The sequence below is a fragment of the Callorhinus ursinus genome, unplaced genomic scaffold (assembly GCF_003265705.2).
Source record: "Callorhinus ursinus isolate GAN/ISIS: 27379988/994484 unplaced genomic scaffold, GSC_fseal_2.0 scaffold70, whole genome shotgun sequence".
NCBI lineage: Eukaryota > Metazoa > Chordata > Mammalia > Carnivora > Otariidae > Callorhinus > Callorhinus ursinus.
The window spans coordinates 1,869,941-1,888,862 of NW_027397132.1; the positions used below are offsets into that span (position 1 = coordinate 1,869,941).

Consider the following 18,922-nt stretch of genomic DNA (forward strand, 5'->3'; position numbering starts at 1 on the left):
CACAGTGCGCGTTCCTTGCTATTTCCATATTCAATCACTAGAGGGCGAAGCACACAGGAAAACCCCACCTGGAGCCCCAGGCCAATCAGCCCTCAGGAGTCGTCACTCAGGTGGCTTGGGGTAGGTACTTAGCGGTCAATGTCTACAGATGCATTGCTCTCCCAACAAGGGTAAAATTCACAAATATCATCAAGTAGGTCACAGGGTCTCCTGGGAGAAGTGGTTTCCAGCCAGCTTCTGAGGCAGCTGTCCCAAACTAAGCACAAAGGGAGGGGAAAAGGGGTCACACCCGTGCTGAGCACTTAATGTGTGTGCACCAAGCCCTAATTTGAGCTTCACTAACATGGGCTCATTCACACCTCACAAAATCCTGTGGCAGGAGTCTCTGCAGGAAACCGAGATGGAGACTCATGTTAAACCAGGGTCACGGAGCTAGAGTGGGAGGAGTGACCCCAAAGCTTGTGCTTTCCTTCCTCAGGGTTCCCACCAACCACTCATGATTTCTATTGAAACGAAATCTTTGCTTGACCTTTCCACGAAGTCGTCCAACCTAGTGGTGTCTTTGGCAAGGCTGGGCTGGATCCTCTCCCTGCCACCTGCAAACTTTTTGTCCCCCTCGCCTATTTACCTACTCCTCTCTCAACCGGCTTGTAAGGAAGCAGGAAGCGTTATTCTGACGCTGTGATTGAACTGGATGGGGAATGGATTGGTGTCTGTAAGCAGCCAACTTAGCCCACTTAGAACTTTCTTTCTCCTCATGCTTTCATTAAAAAAAATTTCACACGAATAAAACAGCTGGATAAAAAAGTATTAATTACCTGATAACCTTTATTGGAGAAGTGAAAGGAACTTTGAAACAGTGCTTTGTAAGGCGCATGATACAAGGCCTTTGTTTCCTATGTGTGTGAGGACGCTGCCCCAGTCCCGCACTTTCCCACTCAGCCACCCTATTTAAGATGTCATCCTGGTTGGGCGCAAAATCGTGGTAACATCTTAGCCAGTTTCACTTTTACATGGGCAGAATAACTAGAGAAGACACTGATACTTCCGAAGTCAGGCAGCCTGCTGAGGTCCCAGATCCTTGTCTGCGTTGTGCTCTCCCACAATGCTCCCAGCTTGTGTCTAATTTACACGCACAGAAACGGTGTGAGCCCCCCACCCCGCCCCCAGTGTGGGCAGCAGTCTGCTCCATTATACCGAGACTTCCCGCCCTGCCTCCACGCTCTCATAATCTTCCAAGGAGGATGAAAACAGAAACTAAACCAAGACTAGAATGCTGGGAAGATACAGATACACAAAAAGGACAACCACGAGGCACGGCGGTGGGGGGGCTGCGGGGGGCGACGGGACGGGGCACAACAAAAAGATCAAGACAAGAGGTTCAACTCTGCAGGCACCCTGCCACTTTAGAAAGATGTTAAGAGACACTCTAGATAAAAATAAAACCCATCTAGCTCCCTTCTTCACAAGATATTTTAATGCAGCAAGCAAAAATACTACATCCTTCTTGTAGTAAGCACTGTTAGTATTCAACACTTTAACATTTATAGTGCATCATATAAAAACAAAGTCATATGCTTTTGCACAAATCAAAAAAATGTAGCAAATCAATAAAATGGCAAAATCAGGAGGAAAAATTCCAATTTTCCCTTAAAATACAGAAAGTTTTAGATTAATTTGTGGACAATAAATGCTTGCGGCCCTATACGGAGCTTTTGTTGCCAATTGAAAAATGAAAAAATCATCCTGACATAGGATGTTCCAAAAGCCTAATTCACAAAAAAAGGACAATTTATTCTACATTTAATAAAATGTTTATTTAGGATGGTAACACAAGATAAATCATGCAAGAGCTCAGTAAAAACAAAAACCAAAAAAAAAAAAAAAATCAAAGAGTATAAGGAATGGCAATTGGTACTGCCAATTAAGAAAAAACTGTAAATCATTTTACTACCCGAAAGTGATATGAAAAACCATTTGAATCTGAGCACGGACATGGCTGTAGTAAGCTTTTGGAACTGTAAAATAAAGTGATAGGTGACTAACTTGTATTTCATTCCTCAGAGGAGCATAGTCCTAGATCCAACATAATCATTAATGTCCCTCACATCCCACATTTAGATGGCAAGCAGCCCAGAGCCCCTGCCCACTGAGTTCTCTGACACCCTTCGGACAGTCTCAAACTCATTCTTAGCGGGAGAGGGAGGCGGGCACCTTTGGTGACTCTTGAACGAGACTCCATCTACATTCAGAATCCGAAAATTTTGGTAATGAAAACCATAAGCTTGTGAGTCATCCTTACCAGCCTTACATGTAGTGTTGTGATGTCCAAGGAAGGATTTCCACATTAGGTGTGAAGAGATTTGAACAAAGACAGATCAAATTGAACATAGTGTCTCAGATTTCAAACAAATAGTACTCATCTTTTGGCAAAAAATAAATATAGTGGAATGCAAGTTTGATAGATGGAAGAATATACAATCTACCAACTGTCAAGGAGTACAATTCCATTGCAGACACAAAGAATCAACAGTTTCAAAGAATTAAAAAAAAAAAAAGTTTGCACTTATTCCTCACAAAATCTTCACTTTTGGAACTACCCCAATTGAAGCTACACACTGAATTTATTAATACAGCATTAAGTTTCTTTTTGTAAAAAAATCTTTGTACATAGTAATAAAAAAAGATAAGGCAAGATGCATTAAACAGAAACCTTCTGGTTCTTTTCCTCTGGGTTCTTACAGAGCCACTGATGACTATTTGCAACAAAAGAGTTAAGGTTCTGATTTTCCGCATCACGCATCTTGTGCCTTTGCTGTGGTAAGAATTCTGTCCGAGCACCCTGAAGGACAGAGGCTGGGGATGGTCTTTGGCACTTACGCTGGCAGACTGAGCTTCTTTCCCTTGAGTACTAGAATTTGAGAGAGAGGAAGAGAAAACAAAAGGTTACTGGTATTGACAAGCTTATAGTTTCTTTCTTCCTGTTCCTAGAGGTCTGTCACACTCAAGACAGCACAGAATAAGGTACAAGGAAACAAGCCTTTGGCATCACGAGTCATTGGATTTTGGTGTCAATAAACAAACCCCCTGAACTATGAATATGTCACACACACACATACTGGAATTTTCTTCATGTTCCTTGATGTCACAGCAACTGAATTTAAGAAACACAAATTCGATTGAAATTGTCACTAAATTCACAACAGCATTTTCTTCTCATTACTTTCTCCCCTAATCAACATATAGTAAAATATAACTATTAATATGTACAGAGGTCTATGAAATTTTGGACGTTAAAAAAGAGAAGATATATATACCTCTGTAGCTAGCAATTCCATCATTAGGCATTATAATGTATAGCAAGGGTTCTTAGCCTAAGGCTATGGTTGGGTTTCAGGGGCTCCTGAATCCCCTAAAACTATATGCATACATTTGTGTGCACATGCATTAATATGCCTTTTTTTTTTTGAACAAGGACCACAGTTTTCATCAGATTTTTGTGACGTTCACATGTCCTATACTCACATAAAGGTGAAAATATACATATACAAGATAATGATTTAAGCACAGTTTTTGTTTTTTTTTTTTTCTTTTTGAGAAAGAGAGAGAGAGAGAGAGAGTGAATATGTGTGAGCTGGGGGTGGGGGCAGAGGGAATCTTAAGCAGGCTCCATGCTCAGTGCGGAGCCTGACGCGGGGCTCAATCTTATGACCCCGAGATCGTGACCTGAGCCAAAATCAAGAGCTGGATGCTTAACTGACTGAGCCACCCAGACACCCCATGCACTGGATTTTAATAGCAGCAAATCAGTAACAGCCTGAATATCCATGAACAGGGGGCTGAGTAAGTAAACTATGGTAATACACATAATGAAACATTCTCTGTCTACTGAAAACTATGGAGATTTCTATCTCCTGACTTGAAAAAATGTGAGGGGGGGAACAGATTATATATAGAACGGCATGTACAGCTTAACTCGTGTATCTGTGCATATGCATATAGACATATCTGGAATTACATTTATCGAAACATTAACTATGATCATCTCTGAGTAGTAGGGTTTCAGGTGATTATTTTCAGAATTATAAAAGCTGATTAAATTTCTTACACTAAAAACATATTATAGAAAAACAATAAAGCTACAGAAAAGAAAAAGGCTGCAAACCCTGACCCAGATTTTTTTGACAGTCATTAAAATGTTTTTCTGAAACCAGTTGTGCTTGATGAGCTAGTGCCACATTAGGAGTATGCTGGGCCAGGGAGCTCCTAAAAACACACAGCTGTAGGAACAAAGCAGGGAGAAGGCAGCCCGTGGTACCTTTTGTAATGTACAGGTAGAAGAAGTCACAGTAGAGAATAGTCTGGACAACACCGGCCACCACAGCAATGAGGTCAAAGAAGCCCTCGAAGTAGAAGCGCCAGATCCAGTTGACAAGATAGAGAGCTCGGTAGAGGCCCAAGAAGAACAGGTAGTGGGTGGTGATGGTCTCCGCCTCCCCTGTCTTGCTGATCATGAAGAGCTGAGGAAGGATAGCCACTGATTCTAGGTAGATGGAGAAGGTCCACAAAATCTGTAAGAGAAACCACAGGCTTCAGTCAGCACCCAGTACCCACCGTGAGTTCACAGGAAATACTCCTGCTTTATTGTGGAGCAGCACAAAGAGTGAGGGAGTCTAGGCATCGGAGGACAAACCAGAGTAGCTCAGCAACGGAATAAATCTCAGAAACTTGAGTTACATTGAAGAGGCACGACATTCCCAATGACAAGCTGGGTAACCCAGACACCTCTGCCTCTGCGAATTTTCATTACCCATCTCTCCAGCATCTCCTTCCCGGTACAATTTTCTGTGAATCTACATATGTGTTTCTCCCGGGTAAGCTTGTCCCACTCCGAATCTAGGGTGCTCTCTGCCACGGTGCACGAGGCTGACAGCCGGGGCCTTCTATTCTCCCACTGCTGCTTTTCCTTACCAGCTGGTCTCCTTCACAGACTTTATCTTGTCTATGTATATTTTCACCATGTTTCTTACTCTTCGGACTTTCTTGGTGTGGTTAAATCAAAGGGGTGAGTAACAAGAATTGTAATCACGTAAACACTCTGCCCAACTTGATTCACGCGGACGACAGAAGGCCTTGCAGGTAGCCCTGGGAGTGTTCTGAAACCACAAGCAGCGGCTTCCCCAGGACGTTAAGGGAAGGGCGAGGCAGGGCTCTGTGGAGTGCAGGGCACCATGCAAACTACTTTTCCTCAACACCCCCAGCATAGCAACACTGCTTAGGGGATTTGCACACAGTATCAAAGTGCAACACGCTTACGTGAAGAACTGTGTTCTTCAAGCACTTGGACAGGCAAGGCACTGTCTTTGCTACCACAGAAGCCTGGTTTATTCTCTGGAGAAGAATCCGGCAAATACCTGGGGGTTTAATTCCTGTCTGTGATTTATTTACACCAAATAGTGTATGCTGCACCAGAAGCTTGCCAAATCCAACAAACAAGCCAGAACCACCCACATTACCTGGAAACATGTCTGTTTCCCTAAATAACCTCTTAACTAACCTCCAGAGGAGAGAAATCATGATTGACTAGAAAGGAGAGGCCTCCCACGGGGACCACCAGAAATTCCACTCGGAAGGTATCATGATTTCCATCGTAGGTCGCCTTAAATTTCATGTAGATCAGGTACACCGTGGCATAGGAACAGGCAATGTAGATGAGCTAAGGACAGAAGAAAAGCACAGGTCATCCATACTTTAAAAATGGCTCCAACTCCCTTGGCCTTCTACATCATCCATATGCTCACAAAAGCAAGATTTTTTTCCTTAGCTTCTTTGTTTTGCAATTTAAATACAATAAAGTTCACTTCTGGGGGTATATGGTTTTACTAGTCATATAACCACCACCACAATCAAGACACAGAATAGTCCTATCATGTGACGCCCCCAAAAACCTCCTTCATGCTGCCCTTTGTAGTCAAGCCCTTCCCCCAGGCCCAAAGTCTGGTGATAACTGATCTATTCTTTTTTTTTTTGATAACTGATGTATTCTTGGTCCCTGCAGTTTTTGCCTTTTCCAGAATACCAAATAAATGGAATCATATAGTATGTCCCCCAAGACTGGCTTCTTTCAAGTACCATAATGTGTTCTCGATCCAACCATGTTGCTGTGTGTATTAACAACTGGTTCCTTTTTACTGCCGAGCAGTTCACTGTCTGGGTGCAGCACAGTTGTTCATCCACACACTACCTTCAGGACAGGTGGGTTGTTGCCAGCTTGGAGGATAACAGATAAAGCTACTACGAACATTTATATACAGGCATTTGTATGAATCTAACTTTTCATTTCTCTTGGGTCAATACCTGGGAATGGGATTGCTGGATCATATAAGTGTACCTTTAACTTTATAAGAAACTGCCAAAGAATGCATTTTTTTAAAATTAACATATAATGTATTATTTGTTTCAGGGGTACAGGTCTGTGATTCATCAGTCTTACACAATTCACAGTGCTCACCATAGCACATACCCTCCCCAATGTCCATCGCCCAGCCACCCAATCCCTCCCACCCCCTTCCAAAGAATGTATTTTTAATCTCACTTTAAACTATTAGATAGCAGCCCAAGGGGTGCAGTTCAACACCAGTGCACCTCCCTCCAGCATGAGGCTATTTCTTAGCTAGTGCCTTTCTTTTCTTTTTCTTCTTTTTTTAATGTATTTATTCATTTGAGAGAGACAGTGAGAGAAAAAGAGTGAGGGGAGGGGCAAAAGGAGAGAATCTCAAGCAGACTCCCCATCAAGCGGGGAGCTCAATCCCACGACCCATGAGATCATGACCTGAGCTGAAACCAAGAGTTGGAGGCTTAACTGACTGAGCCACCCAGGCGCCCCTAGCTAGTGCTTTTCCAAAGAGAAGATACAATGTAGCCCACATTTAACTTTATGATGATCATTTTTACTTACATTGTGTTACTTTAACACAGAACATTCAGATCATTTCTATGAAATTCTGTCTGGTAGCACACCAAAAGCAAAACCAAAAGGAAGGGATAACTTGTCAAACATTGCCACCTACAAGGGAGCTCACATAGCAGTACAGCTGTTCAAAGGCTTACAGTCGAGTTATGTTCTTTCGCATTCAAAAGGTCAAACACCAGATAGTCACGCAACCCAAAGGAAAAGTCTGTTATTCTGAAATTATAGCAATTTTCAAAATGCAGAATTTTAGGTCCAAGAACCAAAGGGCAGGTTTAGTTTCTGAATGGAAACAAGTGGGATATCAGTTGGGATACCCGGTACGACTCCTCAGGAAAACCACCTTATGAAACTTATAGGAAAACATCTAGGCAAACGACTTATTAGGAAAATGAAAGCAATCATCAAGTCCTCATATGCTTAAAAACAAAACAAAGACACTAAACTATCCCTGGCACCTCATCATGAAGTTATATTTGCAAATAAATAGTTGACAGGGTATTAAAATTGTTGGTCATACCTGTACACCGAACTACCAAAAAAAAAATCAAGATTAGTATCTTATATTGTTAGAGTTCTCTCCACAAATATATGTATACATGTATATGAATAAGATAACATATAAATCTACATGTAACAACAAAACACATATACATTTATACAGAGTCTCCTCCAGCAGAACATCTGGCCAAGGCATGTGGTAGCTGGGAGGGTCCCTCCCCAGCTCCCGGAACATGGCCAGCCAAGATTCTGTCCCTAAAGGCTTAGGCAGCCATGGAGGTAAGCAGCTGCTACTCTCTCCTCACCTGTGCCTGGCATTTAAAGTCAAAGCAATGAGCATATAAAACTTGGCTCTCACTCCTCTGATGCTCAGGACATGCTTGGAAACTAGAACCAAGCAAGGATCTTCTGAAAGCCAAGGATCCTGAGGGGATTCTTGCTCACACGCTTGTAATAACCTGCAGTTTTAACTTGCCTGGACAACAAGCAGGGACCTACCCATTTTTTTTTTTTTTTAAGATTTTATTTATTTATTTGAGAGAGAGAGACACAGCAAGAGAGGGAACATAAGCAGGGGGAGTGGGAGAGGGAGAAGCAGGCTTCCCGCGGAGCAGGGAGCCCGATGCGGGGCTCGATCCCAGGACCCTGGGATCATGACCTGAGCCAAAGGCAGATGCTTAACGACTGAGCCACCCAGGTGCCCCGGGACCTACCCATTTTAAGTAAGCTAATTATTTCCTGAATACGAGGCTCCGGTCACTTAGCGATGAAGAATGAAATGATTATAGGTAACTCAAATTTGTTTCTTAGTAAAGACCACAGGACCAAATATGGCTTTGTCTACTCTGACCTGTGCTTATAAAAAATGCTTTTTAAGTACCACACCAAGAGGCTTCAGGTTAAACATGACTTCCTCAGCTATGCCTACAACACTGCCCCACATGCAGGTGCTCAGTAAGCTATGTAGAACAAATGAATGAAAGAAATCAGACTCCTACTGCACACCCTGAGAGCCCCATACTTCTCCTTCACAGTACCCATCACAAACTGCCGTCATTCACTGAGTATTGGGATGATCCGTCTACTCTCCCCAACCAGACACTAAGACTTCTGCTTGTTTTCGGCCCTGTCCTCAGAGCTAGGGAAGTGCCCGGCGCTGTGGGTGCTCAGTAAGTCTAAGTTCAATGATGGCGCGAAACCGAGGCCTTGGCAAGCAGGGAGCATGCACCCCCAGTGGTCCACAAGATGTAAGGTGGTACACAAACATCCTGCATTTTAATAATTACACATTTGTTTTCATGTGGATTCAGAAAAAATAGGACACCAAAGCCATGGATACTAATGCTTAGGACAAGTTCAAAGGTTTTAGAAACACATTAAACGAATTATGGTACAGATGTTCTTTAGGCATGGAAAGAGTAATAAAGATGGCACACAAAGAAGTTTACAGAACACGGATTTAGCGGGAAAAGAAAGAAAAGAAGTAGAAGGCTATACATAATCCCTCCCACAACAGCAAAACGAGGTACTGCAGCGAGGAGTCCTGGCTTTCATTCCTCCTTCTGAACCAACCTGCTGGTTGGTTACCAGCAGACTTCCCAGGGAGTCTGTAATTTCGCACTGCTTAAAAACGTAATAGTTAGCCCTCTTTCTTACAGGGTTATCAAGAGCTTTAGAAGTTTATCATACTCAAGGAATTTAAGATTAAAAAATCTCTAACTGCAGAGCACTTTAATTAAACAGATACTCCTCTGAAACAGAAAATGTGCTTAATGATAATGCTATTCCCACGTCTATGTACAAGGTGGTCTAAAAGTGCTTAGGTCGAGAACAGCATGTTTAGACATTATTCTAGAAGATGTCTAAGTACACAACTGACACAAACTTAATAGTTTCCATAGGCCTGTGAATTATGGATAAAATGCATTCCATTGGATGCCATACCATACCTTCATAGATGTATTATATAGTGAAATAAATGAAGTAAAAAGATCCAGGTAACGAGTTGTGAAGACCAGTGCAAAGAGAAGCTGGCTTTTTCCAGAAATACCTGAAGAAACAAAAGGAACATATTAGAAAAGCCTCTCTTAGAGAAGCTGAACGCTTCCTGCAGAGAATATCGCAGGAAGTGCAGATACGGAAAGTGGGCTCCAGGGTCAAAGGCTGATGTCTGGGATGACTCCATAAATGAGAGCAGCTGTAGTTTTCCTTTCACTTAACATTCTTGAACATGCTCCTTCACGGAGGCTCTAACAACTCTGCAGTCTTATCATGCTGGGTGACTATGGGAAAGTGCCTTAATTATGCCAGCGCCACTGTATCAGGATGTTCTGTTCAAATGAATATTTTTCTTTTTTTGAAAAGATTTTATTTATTTATTTGAGAGAAAGAGAGAGTGCAGGTGGGGGAGGAGCAGAGGGAGAGGGACCAAGCCGACTCCGCCCTGATACAGGGCTCAATCTCACCACACCATCCTGACCTGAACTGAGTTGGGACGCTTCCCCGACGGAGCCACCCAAGTGCCCCTGAACACTGTATTTTTCAAATATATGCTTCAGGTAAGAATAATTTCACTAGTTCTACTGGTATTTATTGTTATAACTTGTCTGCTACCTTTTAGCATCTTTCTTTCTACTTTAAAACAGTGTTTCTCATGGTGACAAATCCTTCATGGACTTGGGATCTCATCTGATGAAGGAGATGAGGAACCCAGAGAGGAACACTGCTACAGGTTAAGAGTCTGAGCGTACCACCCTGGAACAGTGGTATGGCCTCCCTAGGCACCTTATTTTGTGAGGGCAGCATTTCTTGGACATGTTAAGATTTTTAAAAATTCCATGTCTTAGATTCATCACACAGCCATAAAAAATGTTGCTCTGGATGCCATGGCAACAAGAGGGTAGGAACCTACTATAGTCAGTCCTCAAAAGCAGCAGTCTTTAAAAAAAACCAAAACCAAAACCAAAACACACAAAAAAAACAAAAACAAAAAAACACCTTAAATCTGCTCCCGCCTCAAACCACCAGTCCACCTCCAGAGCACTGCTGCAGCACGTGAAGATCAGCTGCGGGTGTCGATGGTCATGTAGCATGTGCACTCAGCTTTTCTGACATCTATATTTGGCCAAATATTTATGTGACAAAGGATGTGAACTATGGGTTTCAGATGAAGATTGAGCAAATTCATGAAGGAAACTGAATCTTACTACACGTCAGAACCCACCCACCTTCCTCTACGTTGCAAACTTCACACCATTAAACACTTCAGTAAGCATGTATTTTACAGAAATGTTGCTGCACCAAATTACTGGCAATGCTCCTATGGAATGTGAAAATCACATTGTTTTTATTTTATTTATTTATTTATTTATTTATTTTTTAAAGATTTTATTTATTTGAGAGAGAGAGAATGAGAGACAGAGAGCATGAGAGGGGGGAGGGTCAGAGGGAGAAGCAGACTCCCCGCCGAGCAGGGAGCCCGATGCGGGACTCGATCCCAGGACTCCAGGATCATGACCTGAGCCGAAGGCAGTCGCTTAACCAACTGAGCCACCCAGGCGCCCAATCACATTGTTTTTAAATGATACTTTATAACACAATTCTGCAGGTTGTTGAAATTAAAAAAAAAAGCCTGGATACAAGAATGTTCCTTTCTACATATGAGTAATTGCAGTTCTAGTCTATTCACAAAAATACCTAAACAGAACCTGAAGAAAAAGTTGACTCTCTCCTTCTGGATCCATCAGTAGTAACCAATTTCAAGGGTCAAATGTGGAGATACAGACACTCTGCTCCTTTCAGTTTTCCCCAGTAATGGGGAACTTACTTCCTTATTAGAGATCAATGTTCCAAAGGAGAACAATGAGGCTGCCATTCACATAGGGACATGGGAGAGAGAGAAGACGAGATGAAGGGGAAAAGCATGCAGCTCACGTTTGATATTGGCTGAGGCTTTGAGAGAGAAATTCCCAGTTCCTTTCCCATCTGGTTCTTTCCAATATTTTAAATAAAAAAATTATAGGGTACATACAGGCAAATTTGTTATAAAGGGTTTATTCTAATGGAACTTTGGAAGCCAGAGAGATTTGCGATTTTTCCTCATTTTCGGCATCCCTATATTAAAAATCCAGGACTATCATATCACTTTTACCACTCCCTTTGAAGCCCAACTCATATACCACTTCCTGTGGGAAGTCGTCTTTGAAAACACCCTCCCTTGGTACTGTTTATTCATTCAGCAAGTACATAATGGGAACTACTTCCCACCAGCTGCTGCCCCAGCTCCTATTATGATCTTACAATATACACTGCAATTATCCGGTTGCCTGTCTTCCTTCTTCCCCAACAGACACTGAGATCTCCAAAGGTTGGGGTCATGTCTTATCCATTTTGTATTCTCTGTGCTCAGCACTGGGCCTGACACGCAGCAGAGCTAAGAAAATACCTGCCGAATGAATGAACAAAGGGTCAAAAAAAGAGACAGAATTCATTTTATTTTCATGTCATGGCGTAAATTCTCATTTTGTGGTATTTTGGGATAACATTTCCAAGAAGTTTCTAAGTCATACTGTGTCTCTATAACTGTCAATAGGTGATGTTCTGTGGGCTCTGCCCTAATTTACTGCCGACCAGAGGGTGAGAGCGGGAGAAGAGCAAGAGTCAGGCAGTGTGTGGCCTGCAGCTTGTCTCATGGTGCAGAATCCATGTAGGAACTTCCACGCTGGAAATCTAGGTGTGCTCATACAGTTCTACCCTATTCTTCCTGGACTGGGATCCTGATTAGGAAGTAGCAGCTTCTTCCTTGAAGACAGAAAAATTTTCCAGTCTTCACAAGATGGCAGAGATCCCAGCTGAAGACAGAGAGGGCAGGGGCAGGAATCTCCTTCCAGGGAGAGAACCTCCTGAAAGCCTGAGGGGCTCCCACAGTCTCTTTCTCCCTGTTTGGGACTAAAGCATGTGAAGGCTGGCAGGTAACAAGCTCTCAAGAAAACTCATTCTAAATGTTTCTGAAATGGCCATCCCAATACCAAATGCACCAAATATCCATATTAAGGAGTATGACACGTTAAATGGAAATCAGTCATTAAACCTAACACCATTCCTGTCTTTTACATTGGGCCAAGTTAGGTTTAATAAAACCCTACAACTATACACTACAGTGTATATTACCTTAAATTATGCTGCAGGTTAAAGGTTGCATTTCTTATATTCCCAGTGGTTTACAGAACAGAACCCTTGACCAAAGAGAAAAGCTTTCCATGAATTATTTTTGTTCTGGTAACAGCTGAGCGGCAACCGAGTCCCATAGATTAGACCACCAGGACAGTCTGCACTGTCAACAAGGCACCATGCTCCAACCCATTGTCTCTAAGGATGTGGATACTCTCCTAAAGGCCATTAACTCTCCCTGGAACCAGCAGCCTAATAGGAACTGACTCGTAACACAACTCTTGCGACTTAGGGAAAAAGAGCCTCTGAGGCCAGACAGACTGGATTTAAGCTCAGCTCCTGAACACCCAGGGTAAGCCTGGGCCCATGACATACATTGCGCCCCACCCCCAACCTCACTTTCTGCATCTGTCAAATGGGGACAAATTTTGACAACTTTGTGGGACTGCTAAAGAAAAAGTGCTTTATATTATACCTGTCACACTGCAAATGCTTGATAAATGACAGCTCTCACTATGTACTGTTTTGTTGTTTTTTCTTGTTTTCAAAGAAATCCATGCTATTTAATTAAAAATTCCAACTGGGCTAAAGTATACGAAATAAAAACAAAAGGACCTTTTAACATCCCTCCCACCTCCATTTTAAATGCAACTTTCCAGGCTTTTTAAAAGCTCCTTTCTAGGGCGCCTGGGTGGCTCAGTTGGTTAAGCGGCTGCCTTCGGCTCAGGTCATGATCCTGGAGTCCCGGGATCGAGTCCCACATCGGGCTCCCTGCTCAGCAGGGAGTCTGCTTCTCCCTCTGACCCTCCTCCCTCTCATGCTCTCTCTCTATCTCATTCTCTCTCTCAAATAAGTAAAATCTTTAAAAAAAAAATAAAAAATAAATAAATAAAATTAAAAAAAATAAAAGCTCCTTTCTATATACGTGTTTGTGTATGTACCTGCATATATGTTTGCCCCTTAAAATGGGGCCACAGAATCTTCTGCTTTACAATTTTTTTTTTTTAAGATCTTATTTATTTGAGGGAGAGACAGAGAGAGCACAAGCAGGGGGAGCAGCAGAGGGAGAGGGAGAAGCAAGCCTCCTGTTGAGCAGCGAGCCTGATGTAGGGCTCGATCCCAGGACCCTGGGATCAAGTTCTGAGCCAAAGGCAGATGCTTAACCAGCTGAGCCACCCAGGTGCCCCTACAATTTGTTTTTTTATCTTAACCTCTCAGATTTATCTTCCCCTGTTAATACTTCTAGTTCCTTCTTGTTAATGGCTGCATAGTGTTCCATAGTGTAACCATACCACATTTGCACAACCACTCCACTAACGGACATTTGGGTTGTTTACAACTTTTGTTTTTATGAATACTACATGAATATCTTTTTATCTATAAACAGTGTTTTATAGTTATTTAGGTACAAGGAACATCTTCATACCTATAGTTTATTTACACATATGGCAATTTCTGTAGTTCAGATTCCTTACAATCGCTGGTGTAAATATATGAACATCAACTTTTAAGTTTTGATAAGCAGTCAGATTTCCCCTAGAAAGGCTGTGCCCATTTTCATATTCACTAACACCAAATGAGAATGGCCTTTCACACCCTTGCCTATGTTACATGTTATAAACCTCTTACTTTTCTCACCCAGTGAGGAAATGATGGTGTGCATTGCTGTTTTACTGTCCCAGTTCCTAACTATTAATGAGGCTGGGCATTCTTTCATGCTTAATGGGCCTTCTGTTATTCTTCTGTGAACTGTCAACTTTGCCCATTTTTCTATCCTTTTTTTTTATTTGTAGGATTATTTTATTATGTATGTTAGCTTTTTGTCACTTAGATATATTGTAGATTATTTCTCTCAGTTTATTGTCTTTTAACTTTGATGATATTCTGAATCGGTAAGTTAATTTGGGGAGATGAATCATCTTGCCTCCTTCCCAGCCTATCTGGTCCTATTCAGAAGCACGGTTACGAAGATACATTCAGGTCATCTTCTGTGTCCATTAACAAAGTCTCAGACTTTTTCTCACAGAGGTCTTACCTACACCTTGCTGGGAAGTCATGGGAGCCTTCCCTGTGATCCTTCTAGCCACTTCACATCCACAGGATTTACTGCCTACATTTAATACCCTTTATCTTTTTATATATGTCTTATTATTTCAAGTAAATTGCAACTTTCTTGAAAGCAGAGACTTTTGATAGCTATAAGCTGCTGTTCTAAATTGTGTCCCCAGTACCTTGCACTCAATGGGTGGTCAATAGATTTCCTTTTTTTTTTTAAGATTTTATTTATTTATCTGACAGAGAGACACAGCAAGAGAGGGAACACAAGCAGGGGGAGCAGGAGAGGGAGAAGCAGGCTCCCCGCAGAGCAGGGAGCCTGATGCGGGGCTCGATCCCAGGACGCTGGGACCATGACCTGAGCCGAAGGCAGAAGCTTAATGACTGAGCCACCCAGGCGCCCTGGTCAATAGATGTTTGAGAGCAATGATTAGTCAACAGACTGGCACTCAAAAGAACAGAGGGGACAGCTGCTACAAAGAGGGAGCTGGGAATGTGATACAATAGCTTCCTGAAGTACTCAATGACCACAATAAGAGAGATTTTGTATTCAAAATTATAAGCTGTCCAATTATGAGAAAAGCAGGGGACACTGGATGTTCCTGTCATGTATGGAAGGATAAAAAGTCTACAACAAAACCAACATAACAGCTAACAACAATCAAAGCAATAGATGGGGGAGGAGGGGAGAGACTAGGAGAGGGCGGCTGGGAGTCATGGATCTCAAAAGGACTCCACTAGTAATTTAAGCACAATAGATACAGCACTATTAATAACTATCAGCCAGCCTACAGAAAAATGTTGCTAAGAAGTTCTTCATCTACAAACCAAGGCTTGTTCTCCCAAGGCTATCCGGGTCAGGGTATAGGACAAGGATAAAATGATAACTTGAGTGTACTGTGGATCCAACTGCAACGACAGTTCAGGGATATGAGAAAGTCACCCTTCATTTCGGCACTCCTGTGTAATGACAATAGCAGACAAAGACACAGAGAGCTAAACCAAGATCAGCTCTCCTGCCCTCACTTTAAAACAGGCCGTTTAAGGTGGTCATTCTCAAATTAGATGGTCAGGAAAACAGAATCTCCAGCTTCCTCACTAACCTGTCTCATCCCTTATCCTAAGGGAAAAAAGCCCCATGGTTCTGGCTGCAGGCATATTCAAAACAGGTGCCCAAATCCTAAAATGAACCCCAATACCAGTATTGTCAAAGTGAGAAACACAACCTGAACGTACAAGTCTCTTATTCCAGTTATTTGAGAAACTCATATCAAATTCCCTTTCAAAAGCCTCTAAACAACTTTCATAATTTAGAATGGAAAAACAAAGCAGCCAATCAAATTTAGCATTTAATTCTGAATAAATGATCTTGGTGATTTTGATTTTTAAAAGGCCAGGAAATCTCATGTATAAGAACGAAAATGATCTTAAGTCTGACCAAGAGAATAGTTTAATAATGCCCTATAACTTCAGGTTAACTGTAGGAATGCTTGACAAATACACAAGAACTTAACTACCTACCTTCCTTATTATCTTGGCTGAAGTATTTTCTATTTTCCTAAATGCTCCTAAATCTCCCAAATGAAGATAGTGAATATTAAAAAACAAAATAGTAAACCTCTCACTTTCTCCGTATTACTCAAGGTTCCCTTAAGAATTCTATATGTGGAGGTATACTAGCTTCTCCCCCACATCTTAGTTTACATATGTGTTTAAGAGACAACATGCTTCAATACTTAAGGACTTGACAGAGAACAGGATTCTGAGAAATACACAAAAGAAAATGAAGAGACTCATACAAAAATTCTGGAGCAAAAATCAAGATAAAAGTAACATTTTCTGAGTGAGGGGTGGGTGAAATGGGTAAACGTAGTCAAAAGGTACACACTTCCAGTTATAAAATAAGTCCTGGGGATGTCATGCACAGCATGATGACTACAGTCAGTAACACTGTATTGTATATTTGAAAGTTGGTAAGACAGCAGATCTTTAAAGTTCTCATCACAAGAAAAAAAATGGTTAACTGTGTGGTGATGGATGTTAACTAAACTTATTATGGTGATCATTTCACAATATATACATATATCAAATCATTATGTTGCATACCTAAAACTAATACAATGTTATATGTCAATTATATCTCAATAAAGCGGGGGGGGGCGTGACAAATTTCCTGAGTGCAATGAAAAGATGACCCAAACTACTGGTCTGGCATCAGAGTTTAAACTAAAATTACTTAGGCCAAAATAGACAGATACTGATTCAAAATCCTTAACTGTACCATTAATTTCCTCACCTCCCTTAAGGCTCAGTTCCCTCCTCTACAGGGAATGGGGACAATAGCACCTAGCTCTTAAGATCATTTTAAAGACTAGGTGGAAAAAGTTATGTAAAGCATTTAGTGCACTACCTAGTACATAGCACGTGCTGAATTGTCAGCCATCACAATTGCTGCAGTTACTCTGCTATAATTGTAAATCTTACAACTGAATCTCTCAGAGTATGTACAAAATGAGAGATCACCTCCAAGCCAGACAACACTGGTTTCAGTACATGGACTTTGTAACATCCATTTTGACAGCTCAAAGGTCTCTTTGTTTTTGCTTACTTCCTCGATCTCAGGTATGTTCTGGGGAGACAGGTGAGTCCTAAACCCAGCAGTCAGTGATGTGGGGTGCTACCCTAGATATGGAAATCTTTAGAAACGGATCAGGGAAATGGGATCTTTTACTGCCTGTGCAAAAATTGAGCGCCTGAATTCAAAAGTTATTTCACTGAGGCCATGGCATCAAAAAGAAGTTTAAAGAAGACACTGCATTTCAAGAAATCATTTAAAAATTTGCCCCTCTGAAGCTTTTAGGGTTAATGAGATGTAAAACTTCACAGCTTTTATCTGGGAAAGATTTGTCCCACTGCCTCGCAGCAAGGCAAGCATGAAATGTGTACTCCAGAGGCGGGAGTCGCCCACTCACTGGTGACGTGGAGTGAGGAATTACAGGAGACCACACGAGACCTCGGCGGTACCCGGCGCCGCAGGTTTAAGAGAACCCGTTATTAGATGGAGGCACTTAAGAGTTCGACAAACTAGCTCGTTTCTCAAAGCAGCACTGACGGTCCCCAAGAAATTCACTTAGGGACGGAAACACACACACACACACCCCACCCCACCCCCACCCCATGGCAGGCGAGATCCTGGATCCCAGAACTGGGGTGAAGCCCACAGAACTCTAAGGGTCAGGCCTGACCCGACACCCCAACCTAAAGGCCAGTCCTCCAAGGGGCAGGGTAGGGAGCGGAGTGACTTCCCCGCGCCCGCTCCACCTCCCGGCCTGGCCTGGCTGCCACGTCAGGCCGAGCGGGCCGCGCTCCTGCCCATCCTCCTCCCTCCAGTCCCATTGATTCGCGGGCTCCCCGCACCTCCCGACCCGCCGCCCAGGCGCCCAGGAGCCCAGGCGCGCGGAGCTGCGCCCATCAGAGCGGAGGGCCGAGGGGGCGAGCCGGCCGGACTCCCCCGGCCCCCGCCCCATCCAAACTTTTCAGACAGAATGGGGCCCAGCGCAGTCTGGCTGGCGCCTCCCCCGCCCCGACGGCTCAAGTTCGGGAGCCGACCCAGAGCCGAGCGGGGCCCAGCGCCGCGACACCCTGCCCGGCCTGGGCGCCCACCCCGAGGGGCCGCAGGGTACCCCCCCCCCCAGCCAGGGCCGATCCCCCGCCGGGCCAGCCGAGGGGGTGTGTCGGGCGCCGCAGGCCCGCAGGCCGTGGGGCGGCCGAGGTCGGCGGCTCCTCGGGGCGACCCGGCCTGGCGCCCGAGCCTCTCCGGGACCTGGCCCGCCGCTCACCGGCGCAGGAGCGCGTCTTCCAGATCTTCAGCAGCAGGATGACGATGGCCGCCAGGTGGGACAGGTCCCCCGTCAGCCGGAAGATGTTCATGGCGGCGGCGGTCGGCGCGGCGGCCCGGGGCTCGGCAGCTCAGGCGGCGGCGGCGGCGGCCCCTGAGAGGAAGCGGCGAAGATGGCGAGAGCGGGCGCGACGTGGCCAGGGACGTGGCCGAACTGCCGGCGCGCGCGGGGCAGTCTGGGAGGAGGGGGGCGCTGCCATGCCCCGCCCCCTTAAAGGGGACGCGCCCAGCGCAGGCCCGGCCCGAAGCGCCCGCACAGGGGCTCTCTCCCCAGGACCCCGACCCCTCGCGAACTTCCCCCTGCCGGTTTCCGGCTTCCCTCGAGTGCC

General features: G+C 43.8%; 1 protein-coding gene across 2 annotated transcripts; it reads right to left on the reverse strand.

Annotated features, from left to right (window-relative positions):
- Positions 1-800: 800 nt before the first annotated feature.
- KDELR2 (KDEL endoplasmic reticulum protein retention receptor 2) lies at positions 801-18,755 on the reverse strand. 2 transcript variants are annotated; one of them, XM_025863670.2, is made up of 5 exons: positions 18,535-18,752; positions 9,421-9,521; positions 5,558-5,716; positions 4,319-4,571; positions 2,732-2,911 (listed from the first exon to the last, which is right to left on the reverse strand). In XM_025863670.2, the coding sequence occupies exons 1-5, from the start codon at positions 18,623-18,625 to the stop codon at positions 2,877-2,879; spliced, it is 639 nt and encodes a 212-aa protein (XP_025719455.1). In that variant the 5' UTR covers positions 18,626-18,752; the 3' UTR covers positions 2,732-2,876. The 2 variants fall into 2 exon arrangements, with proteins under 2 accessions (XP_025719456.1, XP_025719455.1); XM_025863671.2 differs by lacking the exon at positions 4,319-4,571 and having other exon boundaries at positions 801-2,911; positions 18,535-18,755.
- Between the last annotated feature and the right edge of the window lie 167 nt (positions 18,756-18,922).